The 18,938-nt window shown below is 58.1% G+C and overlaps 1 protein-coding gene and 2 non-coding genes across 8 annotated transcripts; 2 read left to right on the forward strand and 1 right to left on the reverse strand.

Annotated features, from left to right (window-relative positions):
* Positions 1–6,661: 6,661 nt before the first annotated feature.
* Positions 6,662–6,733, forward strand: TRNAH-GUG (transfer RNA histidin (anticodon GUG)). Its single transcript has one exon. It is a non-coding gene; the product is annotated as a tRNA-His (tRNA).
* A 784-nt stretch (positions 6,734–7,517) lies between these two features.
* Positions 7,518–7,589, reverse strand: TRNAH-GUG (transfer RNA histidin (anticodon GUG)). The gene has a single exon. It is a non-coding gene; the product is annotated as a tRNA-His (tRNA).
* Positions 7,590–8,374: 785 nt separating this feature from the next.
* Positions 8,375–18,629, forward strand: SLC28A2 (solute carrier family 28 member 2). Of its 6 annotated transcripts, none has more exons than XM_054836746.1 (19): positions 8,375–8,622; positions 9,250–9,374; positions 9,966–10,095; positions 10,168–10,265; positions 10,710–10,801; positions 11,234–11,423; positions 11,787–11,928; positions 12,647–12,760; positions 13,159–13,236; positions 13,612–13,692; positions 14,028–14,108; positions 14,251–14,376; positions 15,615–15,745; positions 15,954–16,122; positions 16,318–16,515; positions 16,967–17,048; positions 17,576–17,674; positions 18,099–18,210; positions 18,294–18,629. In XM_054836746.1, the coding sequence occupies exons 3-19, from the start codon at positions 10,027–10,029 to the stop codon at positions 18,415–18,417; spliced, it is 1,986 nt and encodes a 661-aa protein (XP_054692721.1). In that variant the 5' UTR covers positions 8,375–8,622; positions 9,250–9,374; positions 9,966–10,026; the 3' UTR covers positions 18,418–18,629. The 6 variants fall into 6 exon arrangements, with proteins under 6 accessions (XP_054692721.1, XP_054692724.1, XP_054692723.1 ...); XM_054836749.1 differs by having other exon boundaries at positions 11,787–11,889; XM_054836748.1 differs by having other exon boundaries at positions 9,970–10,095.
* Positions 18,630–18,938: the final 309 nt, after the last annotated feature.

Raw genomic sequence — 18,938 nt, forward strand, 5'->3', positions numbered from 1 at the left:
GATATCCCAGCTCCCATCAGGCTGGAAGGAAACGTCACGGAGCAGCTATGCCCACCCATCCCAGCTCGCTGCCAGGTGCCCTGGGGAGGGCAGGGAGCAGGCGGGCATGGAGGGGATGCTCTGCACAAGATGCTCCGCAGCCCCCTCTCACCTGCCCAGCCTGCCGCAGTGAGTTGCACAGAGGTGGCAAGGGCCAAAGACAAGCGATAAGTTGGGGGAAAGCAAGGAGGAACATGGAGAACATGCGCCCACACCAGGTCCTATATATGATGTGACACGTTGCTCCTCCCAAGCATCACAAACTAGGACATTTCTGCCTCAACACTCGCACACGTGGTGCAGACCCAGGCTTTGTAAGCGCGTTGAGGCCACTCGGACGCTCTGTCCAGACATGCAGGATATGCCCAAAGCATGTGCTTTCACCAAACGGAGCAAATTCTTGCAGACACTTTTTGCAGCTCCCCAACCTTTCTGTCAAAAGAAATCATTATGCACTTGATAATATAATTGAAACCATGCTAATTGACCAAAAGAAGGGATGACAACTCGCTGACAGACATCTGCCAGCTCGGAGCCAGATACATCGGTCGTCGCCTCAGCCGTGCCGAGCACCTTTTCTGCTCCTGCTCTCAGCGCTGACAGCCCTCTGCACATCCACGACCCCGCGCGTCATAACTGCTCTCTGGTGTGATCCGTTATTTCATTAACACTTGACGAGGTGTGGAGAGCCGTGGGGAACTTCATTTCCACAAACCCAGGCGCAAGCACCCTGGAAACAGGCCAGCAAGAGAGCTGGGTGACAGATACGAGAAAAAAAAATAAAATAAAATTACTTCAGGACTGACACAGAGCATGAGAAACGCCTCTTTCACTGACAAATGCCAGGTACAGGTTTGAGGGAAATTTCCAACCAGCCACTATGTAAACTTTTTGGTGTTTTGAGGTTTTTTTGTTGGGTGGGTTTTTTTTTTCCACAAAATCATTTTGCATGGGCTCAAGCCCCGGAGAGCTGAAGCCGCACTCGGTCCCCGTGGGGACAGGAGAACCGAGACACGGGAGCTCTCTGCAGCCACCTTTGGTATTTCCCCAGCAAAACCAGGCTCGTGGCAGGGAAACCTCATGACAGACGCCGGCTTGGTGGCAACAGCTATATTATATCATGCAAATCGCATGGCCTCATCCAGCTGCCGGCTTTCACGCTCTGGCCAGCCAGGCTGATGCTTTCAGGGCTCCAGCCGTAGCACAGATTCAACCCCTTCATTGCTGGCCCTCCAGGGAGGAGGGCAGGGAGGAACATCTGCATCTGCGGGGTATTATTTGCCCCTACCAGGGGGTCTGGCCATGCAAGGGCACAGCAGCGTGCAGGTGGGATGAGATCCCTGAATTCCTCCTCCAAACGAACAAAGGAAGCGGGACCAGCTGGGAGAGCATGGACCTGAACCCGATAGCAAGCGGTAAAGTGGAATTGATTGGAGCCGCCTGCGCTCATCGATTTGAGGCAGAGCAAACTAAGGAGCTGGAGCATTTGCAGCTCAATCAGAGTGACGTGCTGGTTGGAGGCCTGCGCTCTGGGGCTGGCGGGGGACCTCTGCACCCCAGGAAAGTGTTAATGGTGGGTTTGATTAATCCAGCTGCAATGGCCATGCTCACACAGCTGAGTCCTTCTCCAGACAGACTCTCGCTGGCTTTACATTGCCTAGGGGCCGTGAACCACCCCTGGCACCCCCTTATATCTCTTAATAGGGCTGTCATCAACCATTGGGAAGACAGGCACAGCGGACAAGAGCAAAACGGGGGCCGTTCCCCACCCCACGCAGAGGGGAACAAGTGCTTTTGCCACCAACCCAGCCCTGTGTCTCCGAAAGGGCTGGGAGGCAGAAAATGAAGGTGAATTCAGAAGGGAGTGCGAAACGTGGAGAGGCGAGGGCCGGGCGGGCTGCCTGGCAGCGTGTGGCTGCCTGTTTTCTGCCCGCTCAGCATCACAAAGAGGGGTTAAGAGGTGGCTGTGTGCAGGTGATAAATCCCCGCTGCGGGAGGAGGCTCCCACTCCTGGAGCAGACAAAGGCAGAGTGGGAGCTCGGGCTGGCAGCCGGAGCGAGGCAGGGCACACGTGAACAGCGGTGATGTAGGTCTGCGGGGTGCCTGGCTCTCCCCCGGGATGCTTTTATCACATCCCATCTTCATCTGGATGCTGGACCCACAAGGAAAGGGCTCAAGTGGCTGCTCCAGGCTTTGTGCTCCCCGGAGCGGAGGTCAGACAGGACAGCTTTGGTGAACCCCTGCTCCGTACATTTTGGGGACCATTTTCCTTGCTCTCTAGATGCTGGAGCCAGGCAAGGGGGATCCCAAACTATAAAAAAGCAGAAAATCAGTTTGTTGTTGTAGCCTGCTTGCCTGCCCTGCAGAGTGCTGGCAGACTGGAAAATGCTTTTTGAAGCGTGGGCTTTAGAAGAACCAGGACCATCTCATGCACTGTTGTGGGCTCATAAAGCCTCTCAAGAGCATCAGCTGAACGTTCATGTCAAGAAATGCTTGAGTTCTTCTCCTTCAGTCCTTGGCGCACATGTCTCACGAGCTAGAAGAGGATGGGGAGGTGGATGGTGGGGACAGAGCCGTGTCAGGTTGCTTGCAAGTCTCTCCCAGCTCAGATGCACTGTCCTTCAGCCCAAACCCCACCTAAACCTTCACCTCCAAAATTATCCCAGCCCCAGGACATCCCTGCCCTTGCTCCAGCATCCTGCACTGGCACGGCAGTGCCTGTGGGTATGGGAATATTGGGATACCGGGCTAGATGGTGTAACTCAGTGGAGTTGCTCTGGTTTCCTTCGGAAGCAAGGTGGGCTTTCAGCAGCAGAGCAAATTGCAAGCTGAATTTACGGCCTCTGAATACCCAGAGATGACAGCACTGGCCTGCATCAGTGCGTGGTTTTCCATCACCAGTAAAACGCGGAGCACCTCCTTGCAGCACTGGCATCCGTCCTGCCTCCCTGGGCACCAGCGCTGCTCCTGGGGCTGTTTTAGGGATCTGGGACCAAAAGAGTAGGCGGTGGGGATCGCTCTGCCTCCCATCAGCCTCCTTGAGATGGGGGAAGGAGGCCAGGGGCTGCCCCAGCGAGGGAACAGCTGGAGAGGCCGATCAAGGGGCAGAGCAGCCGAGACAGCTGCGCAGTGATGAATTGCTCTTGTCCCCGTGCCAGCCGGAAGATTTATGTTTGTGCCACGGAGTGGCAACGTCTGGGCCCAGCAGCACTCTCTGCCTGGCTGCACCGGCATTTCGACATTGCAGGCACCTTTAAAATCCTGTTGAACGCAACCCACAGGCATCAGAGGGCTTGGAGAAAAGCCACCGAGGGAGAGAGCAGGGTGGGAAGAGCAGAGGAGCCTGCCGGGAGCAGCCGTCCTGCCCAGGTGCTGAGCAGAGCCCGACAGGATCAGGTCATCCGGCAGACAGACAGTCCCCCCCATACCCCCACGAGCTCATCCCTTTTCCTCCAACACTGCGTGAACACGTCCTGGCAGGTCTGAACCACCCGGGCCAGACCAGCAGCGTCCTGTGGACAAAACCACGCAGCAAAGGGCTGTTGGGGCCCTGACAGCCTGGCACGATTTCATGAGGAGCGGTCGTACCCGAATCCTGTTGGGGAAGGCAGCCCACGGGTAGGAAGCTGTGCTGGGACAGGGCCACCACTGCCAGCGATGGGTGGCAGCAGCTTCATGCCTCCTCTTCTGCACCCGCCAGGCCCCTGCCACTTATCTCCGCGTCCACTCACCACCTCCCTGCTCGCTTCCATGCTTGGCCGACTCCTCCTTATCGCTGCAGCGTTTATCTCCGTCACGCCTGTTCCAGCAGTTGAGATCATTGTTATTCCACCGGCCTCCCCCTTCCAGAAACCTCTGCCAAGCATCCAAAGCACGATCCCCACCGCCGCCTCCCTGCCTGCCGAGGAGCCTGTGCCACGCATGCCGTGTGAATGGCTCCCGGCACGCACCCACGCAAACGGGGCAGGAATCAGGATCAAGACCATGGTGGACACCAAGATCAGGGGTCTCGCTCTGCCTGCCCACACAAGTGCCCGAGGAAGAATCTCCCGGTCACTGCGTGCATCGCTGTAGGTTCTCCGTCCCCTCGAGGCATGGGCGGCATCTCCTGCCAGAGGCGCTCCATGTCTCCGCACTGTCCCACCTCCTCCCCTGGGTGCTTCTTCCTGACCGCAGCTGCGCTGACCCAACACAGCGATTGCCCAGGGCCACACGTGAGAGCAGGCCGGCATGGAGCCGGGCTTGTCCTCTCACCAGCGGCACAGCCCAGCTCAGCGCCATTGTGGCACCGCTGGCTCAGCATGGAGGAAGGTGCCGGAGGCCAGGCACAGGGCAGGACAAGGACCTCTTCCCTCCACGAGCTCGTGCCTTGAGATGCAGAGGTTGCGATGACCCCACCTCTACGTCTCAGCTGTCCCCTGTGCTGTGGATGTCTGTGTGGTTGGATCTCTCTCCATGGTGCAGCCAAGGCGCTGATGACGGTGTTAAACTCCCTGGACATGAGAGGAGACACACATATCTCCTACCAGCGACGCCATACCCATTTGAGGTCCAGCACAAGGACACAGATGGTGACAGGGTTGGCCAGAGATGAGGAAGAGCAGCGTCCCTACAGCCCTACGGGAGGGACAGACGGGGATCCTCAGTGGGCAGACAAGGGAGGGAGAAGGGCAGCACTGGGGCAGGAGGGCAGGACCATGCATACACCCAGGTCATTCGGAGATACCGCCAAAGAGACCCCCCTCCACCATCTTCTGCTCAGCCAGGCTTGATGTTGTGGGGAGCATCTCCCATTGCAAAGGTTCCCACCATTGCTGAGGGACCAGTGTGCACACCAGCACCCAGGGCAAGTCAACAGCGAAGAGGCTGAGGGAAGAAAGAGATGGGCATAGGCGAAGGGAGGACACAAAAGGCCATTCTATCTTCTTCCACCACCCTGAGCTCTTTTGGGTCAGATGCGAGCAAGATAAGGAGCTCAGGGTGGCAGAGGTAATTACTTCACGGAGTAATCAAGGTGCACAGGGCCTTCCTCTGGTTTGTCCCAAGCCTCATGAAGACTCTTTTAGATTTAGGATTCATCAGCTGTGGCAGACACACAAGGACAGATGTTGTACGGGGACATTACCTGCCCAGCGCGGGCAGCACGGCTGCAGGAGACCTCTGCCTCTTCCAGCACCCCCTCACATGCAGGCAACACACGTAGGGGTGAGTATATGTGATGCCGAGGGATGAGCTCATGGTGCACGCAGGAGCGGAGGTTTCTGTGACCAGCTCTTGCCCTGACGCAGCAGAGGTGTGAGTCATCTGGGCCGTCCAAGCACCTTGAAGTGCCATGATCGCTCTAAAAATATTTTACAGAAAGAAATCCTTTTGATCCCCAGATGTTTTGAATTCTTTGCATATTTGTGAAAATAAAAGAGCCTTTAATACTTGGAGCACTGAAAAAATCAGCAACAGTGGTGACGGTAAACAGTCATTAACTATTAATGTGTGTTTCACCAGGAAGAAACAGGAGCGGCAGCACAGACTGATGATACCTGCCGCTGTTTTGGGCCACAAAAACAATTTCATAGTCCCTCGTCTTCCTCTCCGCCTCCGTAGGCGGCACCCTGGTGTGCGAGTCCTTCGTGCTGTGGCAGAAAGAAACTTTATTCCCTGAGAAACACCCGCGGGGGGGAGAGGTGGGATTACAGCTGGGCAGGGGTTGGGGTCAGGGCTGGGGACAGGGTGAGGGCTGGGGTCGGGGTTAGGGACAGGGTTGGGGTTAGGGACAGGGTGCGGGACAGGGTCAGGGTGAGGGACAGGGTAAGGGCTGGGGTCGGGGTTAGGGACAGGGTGAAGGTTAGGGACAGGGTCAGGGTGAGGATTGGGGTCAGAGTCAGGGACAGGGTGAAGGGTGGGGTGAGGGTTAGGGACAGGGTGAGGGTTAGGGGTAAGAATTAGGGAGAGAGTCAGAATTAGGGACAGGGTCGGGGTTAGTGACACGGTGAAGGTTAGGTACAGGGTGAGGGTTGGGGGTCAGAATTAAGGACAGGGTCAGAATTAGGGACAGGGTCAGGGCTGGGGGTCAGGGTTGGGGACAGGGTCAGGGTTGGACTGAGGGGCAGGATGAGGGGAAGGGCCGGGATGAGGGTCAGGGTCAGGGCTGGAAGCAGGGACAGGGTCAGGGCCGCAGTCTGGAGCTGGGCGGAGGACACAGAAGGGATGGGGTTAGGGGTGGGGTTAGCGGGTTCAACCCAGGGCTCAGGTTAGGTTTAGGATCAGGGTTAGGGGCTGGGGCGGGGGAAGGAGGCCAGACCGCCTCAGAGGCGGGAAGTCGGTGCTCAGGGTCGGGTCGGGGCCGGGAGCGGGGCCCAGCCGGGCCCAGCGCCGGGCCGCAGTCCCGCTGCGGGAGAGACCCCTCGCCCACCCGGCCCGCGCAGGCGCACACAGCACAGCCCAGCCCAGCCCAGCCCGCGGGGGGGCGGGCTCAGCACCCGCCACTCACCCCGCGTCGCCACGGAGACACGGCAGGGCGAGGGCGGAGCGCCGCCTCCCGGGTCCCGCCCCCCTCGGCGTGATCTCAGCTCGGCCCCAATAAGGGCCGCTGCGCCCGCATCCACGCCCAGAGCCCCGGTAGCGCGCCGTGATCGTATAGTGGTTAGTACTCTGCGTTGTGGCCGCAGCAACCTCGGTTCGAATCCGAGTCACGGCATCGCCCCGGCGGTACCACGGCACACGGGCTCAGCATCTTTTGTTCTGCCCCCCCGGGGGACGCGTCGGCGTCCTCTGTGGCGGGCTCTGTGCTGGTTTGGTTTATATTTTATTTGATTTTGTTGTTTTGTTTCATTTTGTTTTGTACGGGCTGCCCAGAGAAGCTGTGGCTGCCCCTGGCTCCCTGGCAGTGTTCAAGGCCAGGTTGGATGGGGCTTTGGGCAACCTGGGCTGGTGGAGGGTGTCCCTGCCCATAGCAGGGGTGGCACTGGGTGGGCTGTGAGGTCCCTTCCCACCCAAACCAGTCTGGGGTTCTATGGTTTTATTTTTTATTTTATTATTTTATTTTTGTTTTGGTTTGGTTTAGTATTGGTTTTATTTTTAACTGATTTTTACTGTTTTATTTTATTATTTTTATTTTATTATTTTTATTTTGTTTTATTATTGATTTTATTATTTTTATTGATTTTACTTCCAGTTATTGCTTTTTTTGTTTTTATTGGTTTTTTTATTGATTTATTTTATTTCATTTCATCTCATCTCATTTTCCCGTCCCGCCGTTCTCCCCGCCGGCATTTACGATTGTCCCCGGCCTGGGCGAGCACGACCCGGCCCCACAGCACCGCGCCCCGCCAGGAGCCGGGTTAAAAAAAGAGGGGGGAAAAAAAAAAAAAGGTGAAATATCGGCGCATCGTGAAAATAAAACCCAAACCGTTAACGACTAACGTCGTACAGACCCAAGACAAAAAATGCTGAGCCCGTGTGCCGTGGTACCGCCGGGGCGATGCCGTGACTCGGATTCGAACCGAGGTTGCTGCGGCCACAACGCAGAGTACTAACCACTATACGATCACGGCGCGCTACCGGGGCTCTGGGCGTGAATGCGGGCGCAGCGGCCCTTATTGGGGCCGAGCTGAGATCGCGCCGAGGGGGGCGGGACCGCTTCCCACGCGTGGCGCGGCAGCGTGGTGCTCGCACGCCGGGTCGGCCACTCGCTGGGTTTGCCCGAGCTCCTGGTGAGCGTGCGAGCGGTGCCCGGGCACCGCGCGTTGCACCGGTGTTTGCACAAGTACCCCATGCGTGGGGATGGGTTCGCACCAGCGTTGCACAAACCGCCTTCGGGGTTTTTACTCCTTGTCGTCCACGCGTTGGCTCGTGCACGCAGGTGCTGAGCGTGCTCACGCTGTGCCAACCCCAAATTTAGGTGGTTTTTAGCAACGGGACCAGATGAAATCCACAGGGAGAAGATGATGCTGGTGTGCACTGGGGAACTGGTGCGGAAGCGTTCGCTTACGGGCACCGTGTGGCACGTGGACGCCCCATGGCATCATTAATCAGCAATCTCTGAACCCATTCCTGCTGATCCCTGGCACAGGCGTGCTCGGAGTCACGTCGCTTCACCGCTCCCCGTGCAAAAAAATGAGCAGGGAGATACCGGCTGGGTGCGCGCGGGGGGGGGGGGGGTGTGCAACTCCCACCATCCCGCGTGAAAAAGTGGTGTGCAGCACGCGCTGGCAGGACGTTCATGCTGGCTGCAGCCCCATCCATCCCACGCGGCTCCGGTGACGTGACCTTGCACGGCCGCAGCTGCACGTGCCCAGCTCTTTCCCCAGGAAGCATTTGCTGGGCTGGGGTAAAGGTTGGATTTCTGCTTTTAACATCTCCCCTTCAGGGCTCTTTTCGCCTGGGGGGTGAACATACCCTGGGGCAACTGTTTTTGGGCGGCACGGCCGCCCCGCTGGGCTCCCCACACGCCCTCATGGATGGCCTGGCACCTGCGTGAACCCCGGGAGGAGCCGGCGCAGCCCCGGCCCCGCAGGGCCTTGCCCAGCTCTTTGGACCGAGCTGTTAATCGGTAACCGGGGAGCCGCACGGCCGGCGGGGCTGCGGGTGAGCGCGGGGGGCCGGCGGGCGCCGGGGGAAGCCGGTGGGGCACGGGGAGGGCACGAGGCCGTGGGGGGGGCATGAGGGCGTGGGGCACGGGGGCGTGAGGGCCCAGAGGTCTGGCAGGGCGGCGAGCCTGGGAGAGGTGGGGAGAGACAGGGCCTTGGGAGGTCCTGGAGGGGTCCCTGAGCACTGCAGGGGCTGGAGGGGCCACTGAGCCCAGAGGGGTCCTGGGGGTGTCCTGAAAGGGTGGTGGGCCTGGGGAGGGGGTCCTGCTGATCCCTGCCAGGGTCCTGGGGAGGTGTCCCGGAGCCCCAGGGGACACTGGGGGTGCTGGAGGCCCTGGAGGAGGTCTGGGGTCCTGGGGTCCTACCGTGGTCCCGGGTCCTGCCCTGCTGCTGAGGAACCACGAGCCCAGGGATGCACTGGCTGGTCCCCCTTGGTGGGTCTGCTGGCCCGTGGAGCCCGCTGCCGCCTTCAGCTGCCATGAGGTCCCACCTTAGAGGGATGTTCTCTAAAACTCCTCACCTCCACTCATTTCATTTGCATCTGGGTCGCTCCCTTCAGTGGACCCTAATTCTCACACTGCGAGAAGCAGGCAATGACCCTGCTATGTCTGTCTTCTCCATGCAGACCTCCACAACCTTCCTCCAGAGCAAGGAGATCCCCCTACTTCCTCCGTCCTCACACAGAAGTGCTCCTACAGTCGATCACTGCCTTCTCTGCAACTTCCCTGCTCTTCTCTCATCCTTCTCCAGGTAGAGGAACTGGGAGGGTGTCCAAATGGGATGCTCCAAGGATTCCTGCCCTGGCATAACACTGGTTCTTCTGGCTTTGCTGGACCAGTTCTCCCAGTATCATCCTCCTTTAGGACCAGTCCCCATGCAAACTACCACTTATTCCTACCCATCGCTCCTGCACTATACTAGTTAATGACATGAAAGGACCTTCCTTCTTCCTTACTTGGTTGCACCAAGAGCTCTTGATGAGGGATGCAGCTAGGTTTATTTTTTGCAAAATGCCACTTGCAAAGGGGCTTGCAGAGGCCGGTGGCCACTGCCACCAACTTGGAGGAGGAGTACCAGCTCTCCTTGCTGCTTCTAATCCTCTCCTGTAATTCTTTGGAAGCACGGAAGAGCAAAGACCTTCACAGAGTTACAGGAGAACAAGGAAGTCAGCAGACCAGCCCCACAGCTTGAGGACACCATGGGATGGTCCCTTGATGTGCTGGTGCAGGAACTGCTCTGAATCCCAACTGCAAAGAGCGTTCTCCTCTCGGAGACCCAAACTTGAAAATCGGGGTTGGACATTTGTCCTTCCCAGAGCTGATCCCGTCTTTCTCTCCCCAGCCAGGGTTGGTCCCTCGCAGTGTTGTTTCTCTAATGTATTGAAGCTGCAGCACTTCTGGAGATGGAAGAAAAAGAGATAACCCTGGACAACTTTGAGAAGGGCACAGATAACCCAGCTTTCAGCTCGGTGGTAAGTCCCCCCTTCCCCTCCCATCAGGCTACAGGAGCTGCTCAGGGTGCTCCAGCTAATGATGTCTTCCAGGGGGAGGAGAGACTCTATGAGGAATGTGATGGTCCACATGGCGAGAACAAGGAGGAGAGGAGAGGAGAAGGGAAAGGGAGATTCTCCTCCTACTGCAGGTAGGATAACCCCTGGAGATATATGTATGCATGTAGGGTATTTCCAGCAGTCATAGCAAGTCTGCAGTCCTTAGGCCAGCAATTCTCCTGGAGCCAAACCAGGCTTGCAAGTACCTGATTTGGGAGCAAAGTAGGGTGGTATTGACCACACAGAGAGGACAGTGCCTGATGGCAGGTCTCCATCCCCATAGCAGCCACCCAGAAGCAAGCCTCCATTCATGGTGCCTGGGGTGTTGGGGTGTGTGGTGGGGTCTCCCAGCTCACTCCTCCTGGGAGCGGGCAGCAGAGCTGCTAGAGGCCACGGCACACCTATATCACCATGCTGCCGCTGCAAGTGCCCTCTGGGAGGCATGGTCATGACCTAGCTCTGTTGAGTTGGGTTGGGTTGATCTTCAGGATCCATCTTCTGCGTCCCTCATGTCTCTGGCATGTGACTCTCTCCAGGAAGGCCCTGCAGCCGGCATCCAAGGCAAAGTACTTCTGCAAGGCTCATGCCAAGGTGTTGAGAAGGGTCGCCCTGGGGCTCCTTGGAGTAGGTGAGGACTTCCCTGCACTGAGACCCCATCTCCACATCCCTTTGGCTGGCCATGCCCCCAGCCTCCAAGAACTGGGCACGGCCATCTGCATGGAGGTTGTGTCTGCTCTCACCAGCCCCACTGCCTGGCCCTTCCTCACCCCACCACTCCTGTCCGTGAGGGCTACCTGCACCTCACTGTCCTCCTTCCCAAAGGGTTTGCTCTGCCTCTTCTGCTGCTCCATGTGCCCCCTGACAGCTGAGTTGCTGTCACCAATCAGCCTGGATGCTGGGGCGGTGCTCCCTAAGGCCTCCTCGTGCATAGATGGGAGCCTCAGGGGTGGCCAGGGAAGAACACTTGGAGGAAATGAACCTCATTGTTGGCCCCGGTTAGTGTTATGAATCTGTGATCCCATGGCCCTGATGTTTCTGACCCCCAATATGCCTTCTCCAGCCTACCTGTGCTACTTCATTGCGGCCTGTTGGCTCAACTTCCAGCGAGCCCTTGCCTTGGTTGTCATAACTGCTGTGGTTGTATTCTTCATCTGCTGGAGCCTCTTCAAGAAGCACTGTGGGGCAAAGGTATTGCTGCTCCTCAACCCCATTTGGAAATGCTTCCAAAAGTGCTGGCCGTGGCTGAAATGGTGAGTTAGGAAAAGGCAGGGCCAGCTCCCTCCCAGCGCCCGGGTCCCCTCTCCTGTTGGTGCCCTGCCAGCACGACCAACAGCCAGTGGCAGTGGGCACATGCCCTAGTGCCGTGCAGGCACTTCATGAATGATGAGGCATGGCCCAGCCTGGGGACCACTAAAAAGCCATGGCAGAAATGTCTTGCTACTCTACCTCAGTAGCATGATGGCTATTAACACCCCTCATTTGTGTCTGAGCCCCAGGTTTCTTCAGGTGCACAGATCTTACGGTAGCATCTCCAGCTCGATTAGCTCCTGCCCCTCGTGAGCTGCTCCCCGTGGGGACATCCTCTCTGTGACAGTCTGGGTTTTCCTTTGCAGGCTGCTGTTGGTGGCTCACCTGGGAGGCCTGATCGCGTGGCTGGCTTTGGACATCTCCAAAAAACTGGAGCAGCTCGTCTCATTGGCTGGCTTCTGCTTTTTGGTGCTGTTCCTGTTTGCCTGCTCCAAGCACCACGGCGCAGTATGTGTTTCAGGTGTGGCTTGGCCACTGGTCCCCTCGCATGAGGTGGCCACCCAGCACTGGGGAACAAGTGCTTCCTTCCCACTGGTGTCCCCTGATGGCCCATCGCTGGAGCTCCCTGGGGGAAGCAGAAGCCCAGCAAGGCTCCAGGGCAAAGCTGGGCATAGCCTGGGGAGCTGAGCTGGTTGGGGGGAATGGAGCCCCAAAGCCACCTCACTGCACTCCTTCCCACTGCTCCCCCACAGTGCCTCCATCCTGTTTTCCACCGTGTCCCTCATAGTGGGTCAGACCCACAGACCCAGCACGGGTTTCCACCATGCCTGAGCTTCAGGTGCCCTGGGTGATTTGGCCAAAGTGATTGAAGTCCCAGTAGCTTCCAACCCAACCTGCTTCAATGTTTTGGGCAATCCCTCCATCTGCCTCCTCCAAAGGAAGTGTTGATCTAGCAGGTCTCTGTGATTGTGTCCTCCTGGGTAAGCCTGGCAGGTTATGTTCCACCAACCAGTTCCTGAGTCCCACCAGTTCATCTTCTTCCTCTGTCACCAATCTATGTTGTGGGTTTCTGTGACACTTTCTTTATTAGCCTCCCCATGACCCTCACCCAGGGCACAGCATAATGGCATTTGCCATGTGCAGCTGTCGGAGGGGCAGGAAGCCAGAGAGGGAAGTCTGTAGGCTTTGCTAACGTCTCAGTTCCCATTCTGCTCTTGGTCCTCAGGTCTCCTGGAGAGCCGTTTTCTGGGGCCTTGGCTTGGAGTTCTTATTTGGACTCTTTGTCCTCCGAACAACCCCCGGCGTCCAAGCTTTCCGGTGGCTGGGTGACCAGATCCAGGTATTGCATCTGCACACCCCATCCCATGCTTGCGCCCTCCATGTAAGACCCCCCGGTATCAGCAAGAAGAGCAGAGGGTGGCACGGGGCACAGAAGCTGCAGGGACTGCATAGTCACAAATATTTTTGCTTGGGACTTGAGAAAAGCCATCTCTTTCCTGGTTTTCTGCAGCAGCCCAGGCCGTTCGTTGGGGTCTCCCTTGCAGGCTGGAGCTGTGCCCCATGGCTGGGAGACAGCCCACCAGTGTCCCCAGCTTAGGTTTCAGAGGGTCATTCTCTGGCAGGGCAGTAAAGTGAGCTGCAGAGCTGGGCGTACAGACCCCTGCTAGGTAGAAGTGAGATGTCAGGGAAGGAGCTAATGGAGATCTCCATCCTACCACGTAACTTCTCCACTTGCAGTTCTTCCTGAGCTACACCACAGCTGGCTCCAGCTTCGTCTTTGGGAACACGCTCATTGAAGAAGTCTTTGCCTTTCAGGTCAGCTTGGGGAATGGGGTATGGGGAGGGAGAGGCAGATCCTGGTTTTCTTCTGGTCTGGCTGCCTCGCTGGGTCCTGGAGAGCACGGAGCTAAACCCAGCCAGGCTTGCTGCAGCAGATTTCAACCAGCTCAAGGATGGGTCTCCCTCACCTTTGTATCCACCCATGGACCTCCTCAGCGCCATGAGGGATTTGCACTGGTTTCTGTCCCTCCTGCCAGCCTGTCCCAGTGTTGTGGCACCCCAATAGCGTGGGCTGGCTATGCAGTACCACACCGTGCCCAGCTCGTGAGACAGAGGGGCTTGGTCCCCAAGTGTTCTTAGATGTGTTGCTCAGATCTCCTTTAACCCCATGCCCTGCTGCCTTGCCTGCAGACTCTGCCCATCGTTGTTTTCTTCAGTTGCGTGATGTCCATCCTCTACTACCTCGGCGTCATGCAGTGGCTCATTGTCAAGGTAGGACCTCACACCTGGCTCTGGGATGATGGTGGAAAGGAGAAGAAGCTAGTAGGTTCTCTGACTACTATGATTAGCTGAGGAACATCCCAGGAAAATTGGCATGGTACTAATTTGGGGTGATTTGTCCTGCTTAAAAGAATAGATGCAAACCCCCTCTTTCTTGCACGTCCTCCTGAGAAAGCCCAGCCCTGGAGTTGATGTTGCTACCTGGTCTGTGGGCACTTCCCGAGATCACCTCTGTGCAGCTTGAGGGTCAAACAGTGCCCAGCTTCATGGGTGGGTGGTAGGGTGCCAGGAGCCTTCGTGGACATGGTGGCCTTGTCTTTCCCCAGATCTCCTGGGTGCTTCAGGTCTCAATGGGCACCACTCCTACTGAGACCCTGAGTGTGGCAGGGAACATTTTTGTGGGACAGGTAAGTTCCTGGGCAGGAGTTCCATCTCCTCAGCCCTTGCAGCTGAACCTGCCCTGGAGGAAGGATCTTCTCCTGCCTTCCCAGGAGACCTGCGCCCCTGCGTGGCCCTGTCCCAAGGACAACAGGGTTTTCTGTCTTGCAGACTGAAGCCCCACTGCTCATCCGCCCGTACCTTGCAGACATGACCCATTCAGAAATCCACGCTGTGATGACCGGTGGCTTTTCCACCATTGCAGGCAGCGTGATGGGTGCCTACATATCCTTTGGGGTGAGTGCATGTGCAGATGTATGCCACATGCTCCCTGCTATGGGGTCCTGACATGCAAGAACTGCCCTGGACTTGTGGGTGGGACAAGACCCCCAGAAGGTGCCCCGTGGTCCCCTTCCATAAGCAGGATGAGGGCAGGGTGCCTTCGTGTCCAGCCTGACCTTCTCTCGCCTGGCCAAAACCCTGCCAGGTAGAAGGCACTGCCAGGGGACCTGCACTGCTTGTCCTCGCACAGCAAGCAGGGTAAATCTCACTGATCCACGGGATAATTTGGCCTGGAAGGACCCTCTAGGGGTCTCTGATCTACCCTCCTGCCCAAATGAGCAAAGCTCAAGGGGATGCCCGGGGCCTTGTCCAGGTTGGTGGTGAACATCCCCATGGATGGAGATCTCCCCCCACCTCTCTGGTCCACCCCACAGACGCCTCAGTCAGGGGGAACAATTTTTTCCTTATATCCAACTGGAATTTCCCCACTGACACTGTGTCGTTGCTTTCCACCCTTTCACTGGGCACCTCTGAGCAGCGTCTTCTCTCTATCCTCCTTTTAAGTAGTTGGGAACGGCAACCTCAACCCCTCTCCAGCCCTCTTTTCTCCCAGCCAAAAAAGTCCCGCTCCTCCAGCATCACCTTGGCGGTCCCGTGCCCCAACTCCCCCGGGGATGCCCTCTCCAGTTCATCAGCGTCTCAGCCCTGGACACGGTGTGCAGGCTCATCAGTGCTCCGTAACGGGGAATAAACCTTCCCCTTGACCTGCTGGCTGAGCTCCAGCTATTTAAACATTAATTAGTGTCCTTAAACGGGGAGCCAAGGGTGAAAGGTCAGAGAAATGAGATGTTGCCACTCGGTGAGCAGGAGAGGGGTGAGGCGGGGAGCTTGGCTCTTCATCAGCGGGGGCAAGTTCACGGTGTTGCACAACCTGTTGCTCTGATACTGATCAAAAGGGACAAGGAAGGGACAAGAATCAAGATTAGGTCAAACAGCAGGAGAGATTAACATCTCCAAGGCCGTGATCGCTGCAGCTCCAGCAATGCCTCCGTCCAGGCATCCATCCCTACGTGCCATGGCTGGCTAAGATGGGAAAAACAGAGACATTTTTCCCTCCCTGAGCAAATGGAGAGCCCTGAACTGCTCCGAGCATCGCTGGCTGATGCCAGCCATGTGCTGGGACGCCCTGGGGTGGCACGTCACAGGGCGCAGCCTTGCACAAGGCGCCTAAGCCCACGTTCTGCGCATTGCAGATAGATGCGGCATCCCTGATCGCAGCCTCTGTGATGGCTGCGCCCTGCGCCCTTGCCATGTCCAAACTCGTCTACCCCGAAGTGGAAGAGTCCAAGTTCAAGGGCAAAGGAAGCATCCGCCTCTCCAGTGGGTGAGTGTAAGGAGAGGGATGGTGGAGTGGGGCTGCACGCATCCTGCCATGCAGGGAAACCGTGGGAGGAATTTAGGGGCACATGTGGACATTGTGGGTGGCCCGAGGCTGGGAGAGCCTGTGGCGCACAGACATCCATGGAGCGAGAGCTGACCTTGCACAGAGGATGCACGGCCACGTAAGCCCATCAGGGTCTTCTTCCACGCAGGGAAGAGCAGAACATCCTGGAAGCAGCAAGCAACGGGGCTGCCGCCTCCGTGGGGCTCGTGGCCAACATTGCGGCCAACCTCATTGCCTTCTTGGCAGTGCTGGAGTTCATCAACGCTGCCTTGCGCTGGTTTGGGGAGATGGTGGACATTGAGGGGCTCTCCTTCCAGGTATCCCCAAGGGCAGCCCCATGGTCTGGGCTGCCAGATCCTGCATCCCCCACCCATCCCCAACTTTGCCCGCTGCCTCAGTTGGCTGCCGAGACCCTTTCGGGGTGTTTAGCAAATGCTGGCAGTGGGTGTCCAAGCCAGGGGCTATGCAGATGGACAGTGCTGAGTTTCTCCCTTCTGGGGTGCTTTTCCCAGGTGATTTGCTCCTACGTCCTCATGCCCGTGGCCTTTCTCATGGGGGCAGATTGGGCAGACTCGCCGCTGGTGGCAGAACTCTTGGGGATCAAGATCTTCCTGAACGAGTTTGTGGCGTACCAGCAGCTGGCCACGTACAAGAAGAACCGTCTGTTGGGCCTGGAGGAGTGGAACGGGAGCCAGAAGCAGTGGATATCTGTGAGGGACACCTGCCACCCTGCCAGGCATAGGGCAGGGATGGAGACAGCCGAAATGGGGCATGGGACCTGGCTGGGCAGACGGGTGATGGGCAAGCAAGGGGATGATGGTGTTGGGGTGGGAGGGCACCTATGGCCAACTAGACTTGGATGTCCACTCACTGCTGGCTACAGGGTCATCCTGAAGGAATCGGTGAAGCCCTGTCCCATTTATCCTGCTCCTTGGTGGGGCAGATCATGGTGCTACAGGGCCCCTTGTCCCTCTCCCAGGGACAGACTGCCCACCACCTGCATCCTCGCTCCCAAAAATAGCTGAAGGAGAAAGGATTGGGGTGGGGGACTTATCTCCATCAAGTCTGGCTGGGCTGGGAGCCACAATATGGTTCTCAGCGCTGGGTGCTCTGGGGCTGCTCCTGGCCGAGGTGACCATCCCCTGCCACTGTGCCCTCCAGGAGCGAGCCGAGAGCATTGCCACCTTTGCACTCTGCGGATTCGCCAACCTCAGCTCCATCGGGATCATGCTGGGAGGTCTGGGTGAGTGTGACCCAGGTGTCCCGGGTGCCTGGGCATGATGCAGGGGGATCCCGTGCCTGGGGAGCACAGGCTTAGCTGCGGCAGGAGGAATTTCCTGCCCACCAGCCTCCACATTCGGTCTCAGCCAGCCCAGAGATAAGAAACAGGGTTTGCATGAGGTGATAAGGGATGATTCTGCACTGCGCCCATGGGTAAGAGCACGTGCATGTCCTGCAAGCCCAGATGCCATCCAGCCATGGGGCAAAGAGCAGAGACTCCAGCGCTGAGAGCGCCGAGGGCTCTGATTAATCACCCATGGGTGTGGGGTGGGCCGGCGCTCTGCCTGCACCCACCGCTGCCAGGATGGGCAGACAGCATGCTGGGTGCTGCCTGGGACCACCACGTCCCCTGGACAATAGGGTTTGGGGTGGGCAGGGCGCTATGTGGCAGAGCCAGTGGGGACTGGGGACGATTCCCTACCTGTCCCCACCCCGGGATAGAGCCGGACCAAGGATCTGACTCGCCCCAGTCTCTGCTTTGCCCTGCAGCCTCCATGGTACCCCAGCGCAAGAGTGACTTAGCCTCCGTGGTGCTGCGAGCCCTGCTCACTGGCATCTGTGTCTCCATGCTCAACGCCTGCCTGGCAGGTAGGTCCCTGCCCACTGCCAGTGGGGCCAGAAAGAGCCGGGGAGGGGCAGGCAAAGGGCCGAAGACCCCTATAAATGCAGGTGCAGGGATGGGGACGGCTGGGCTGTCCTCCCCATGGCTCTGTCAGGGCCTCCAAGCCCCCTGCTCTCCTCCCATGGCTTTGCAAGGGGCCACCCAAGCCCCGTAGCTCTGCTGCAGCCCCTCATCCACAGCTGGGCTGGGATTGGGACATTTGGGGCACCACGAGGAGTTCCCTGGGGTCACTGCTGCAGCCATCTGGGGGGTGAGGTGGGACGGTGCATGGGACCTGCAAGCACAGTCCCAGGTACAGGATTTGCAAGCAGGGTTGTGGTACGGGATTTGCAAGCATGCTCAGGGGATGGGATTTGCACGCACGGTCCCTCAGGACACCTTGTCCCCCAGGTCTGCTTCATGTGCCAACGGAGGTGGGCGACTGCGTGAGCTTCCTCAGACCCACCAACTTCAGCTCTACCAGCTACACCATGTACATGTGCTGCAAACAGCTCTTTGCCAGGTGGGTGTGATGGGCCCCAGAGCCGCCCGGGCACCCAGGCGGTGGGGCAGCAGCTCGTCCTGACCGCGCTTCTCTGCTTCCAGCTCGCTCCTCGAGAACGGGACGCTGTCCTTCACGGGAGACTGGGCCGGCGTGGCAGAGAGCGTGCCGTGCCTGATGCACTGCTGCGGCCACTACAACCACACGTCCTGCGCGTGGACAATCTAGAAATGTGCAGGCAGCTGCCCACTCCGGGGGCAAGGGCTGGGGAGCACCAGGGTGGTGCCAAGCCTGGCCCTAGAGGTAGAAAAAAACCCCATCAGGGTCCTCTACATCTGGTCTCCACTGCAGTGATGATGGACAGCCCCGTGCACCTTGCAACCGGCACCCTTAGGTGCTGGCCGCGTAGACACAAAGGAACTGCTCCCAAATAAATCATGGAAAACCCCAAATGCTTGCCCTCAGCCCTCTCAGGCCCCCAACCACGGCTGTCCCATACGGCACGAGGTGCTTTGCTTGGGCTGCGCCCTGCAACTGCAGCTGCCATATCCAGCATTCGCTGCAGACCTTGCAAACCAAGCCTCCGCCAGGTGCCAGCTTCAGGGTCTGGCCCCGGCCACCTTCTTCTCCCCCGTGGGGTGCAGACGGGGGGGTAAAACCGTTATTTGAAGACATTTCCTTCCCTGAGCACAAAGCTGCTCTGTCCTGTGCTTGGGTGCATCTTTTCCGCAGGGACCACAGTGCCGGCA

Source organism: Grus americana, chromosome 10 (genome assembly GCF_028858705.1).
Source record: "Grus americana isolate bGruAme1 chromosome 10, bGruAme1.mat, whole genome shotgun sequence".
NCBI classification, from domain to species: Eukaryota; Metazoa; Chordata; class Aves; order Gruiformes; family Gruidae; genus Grus; species Grus americana.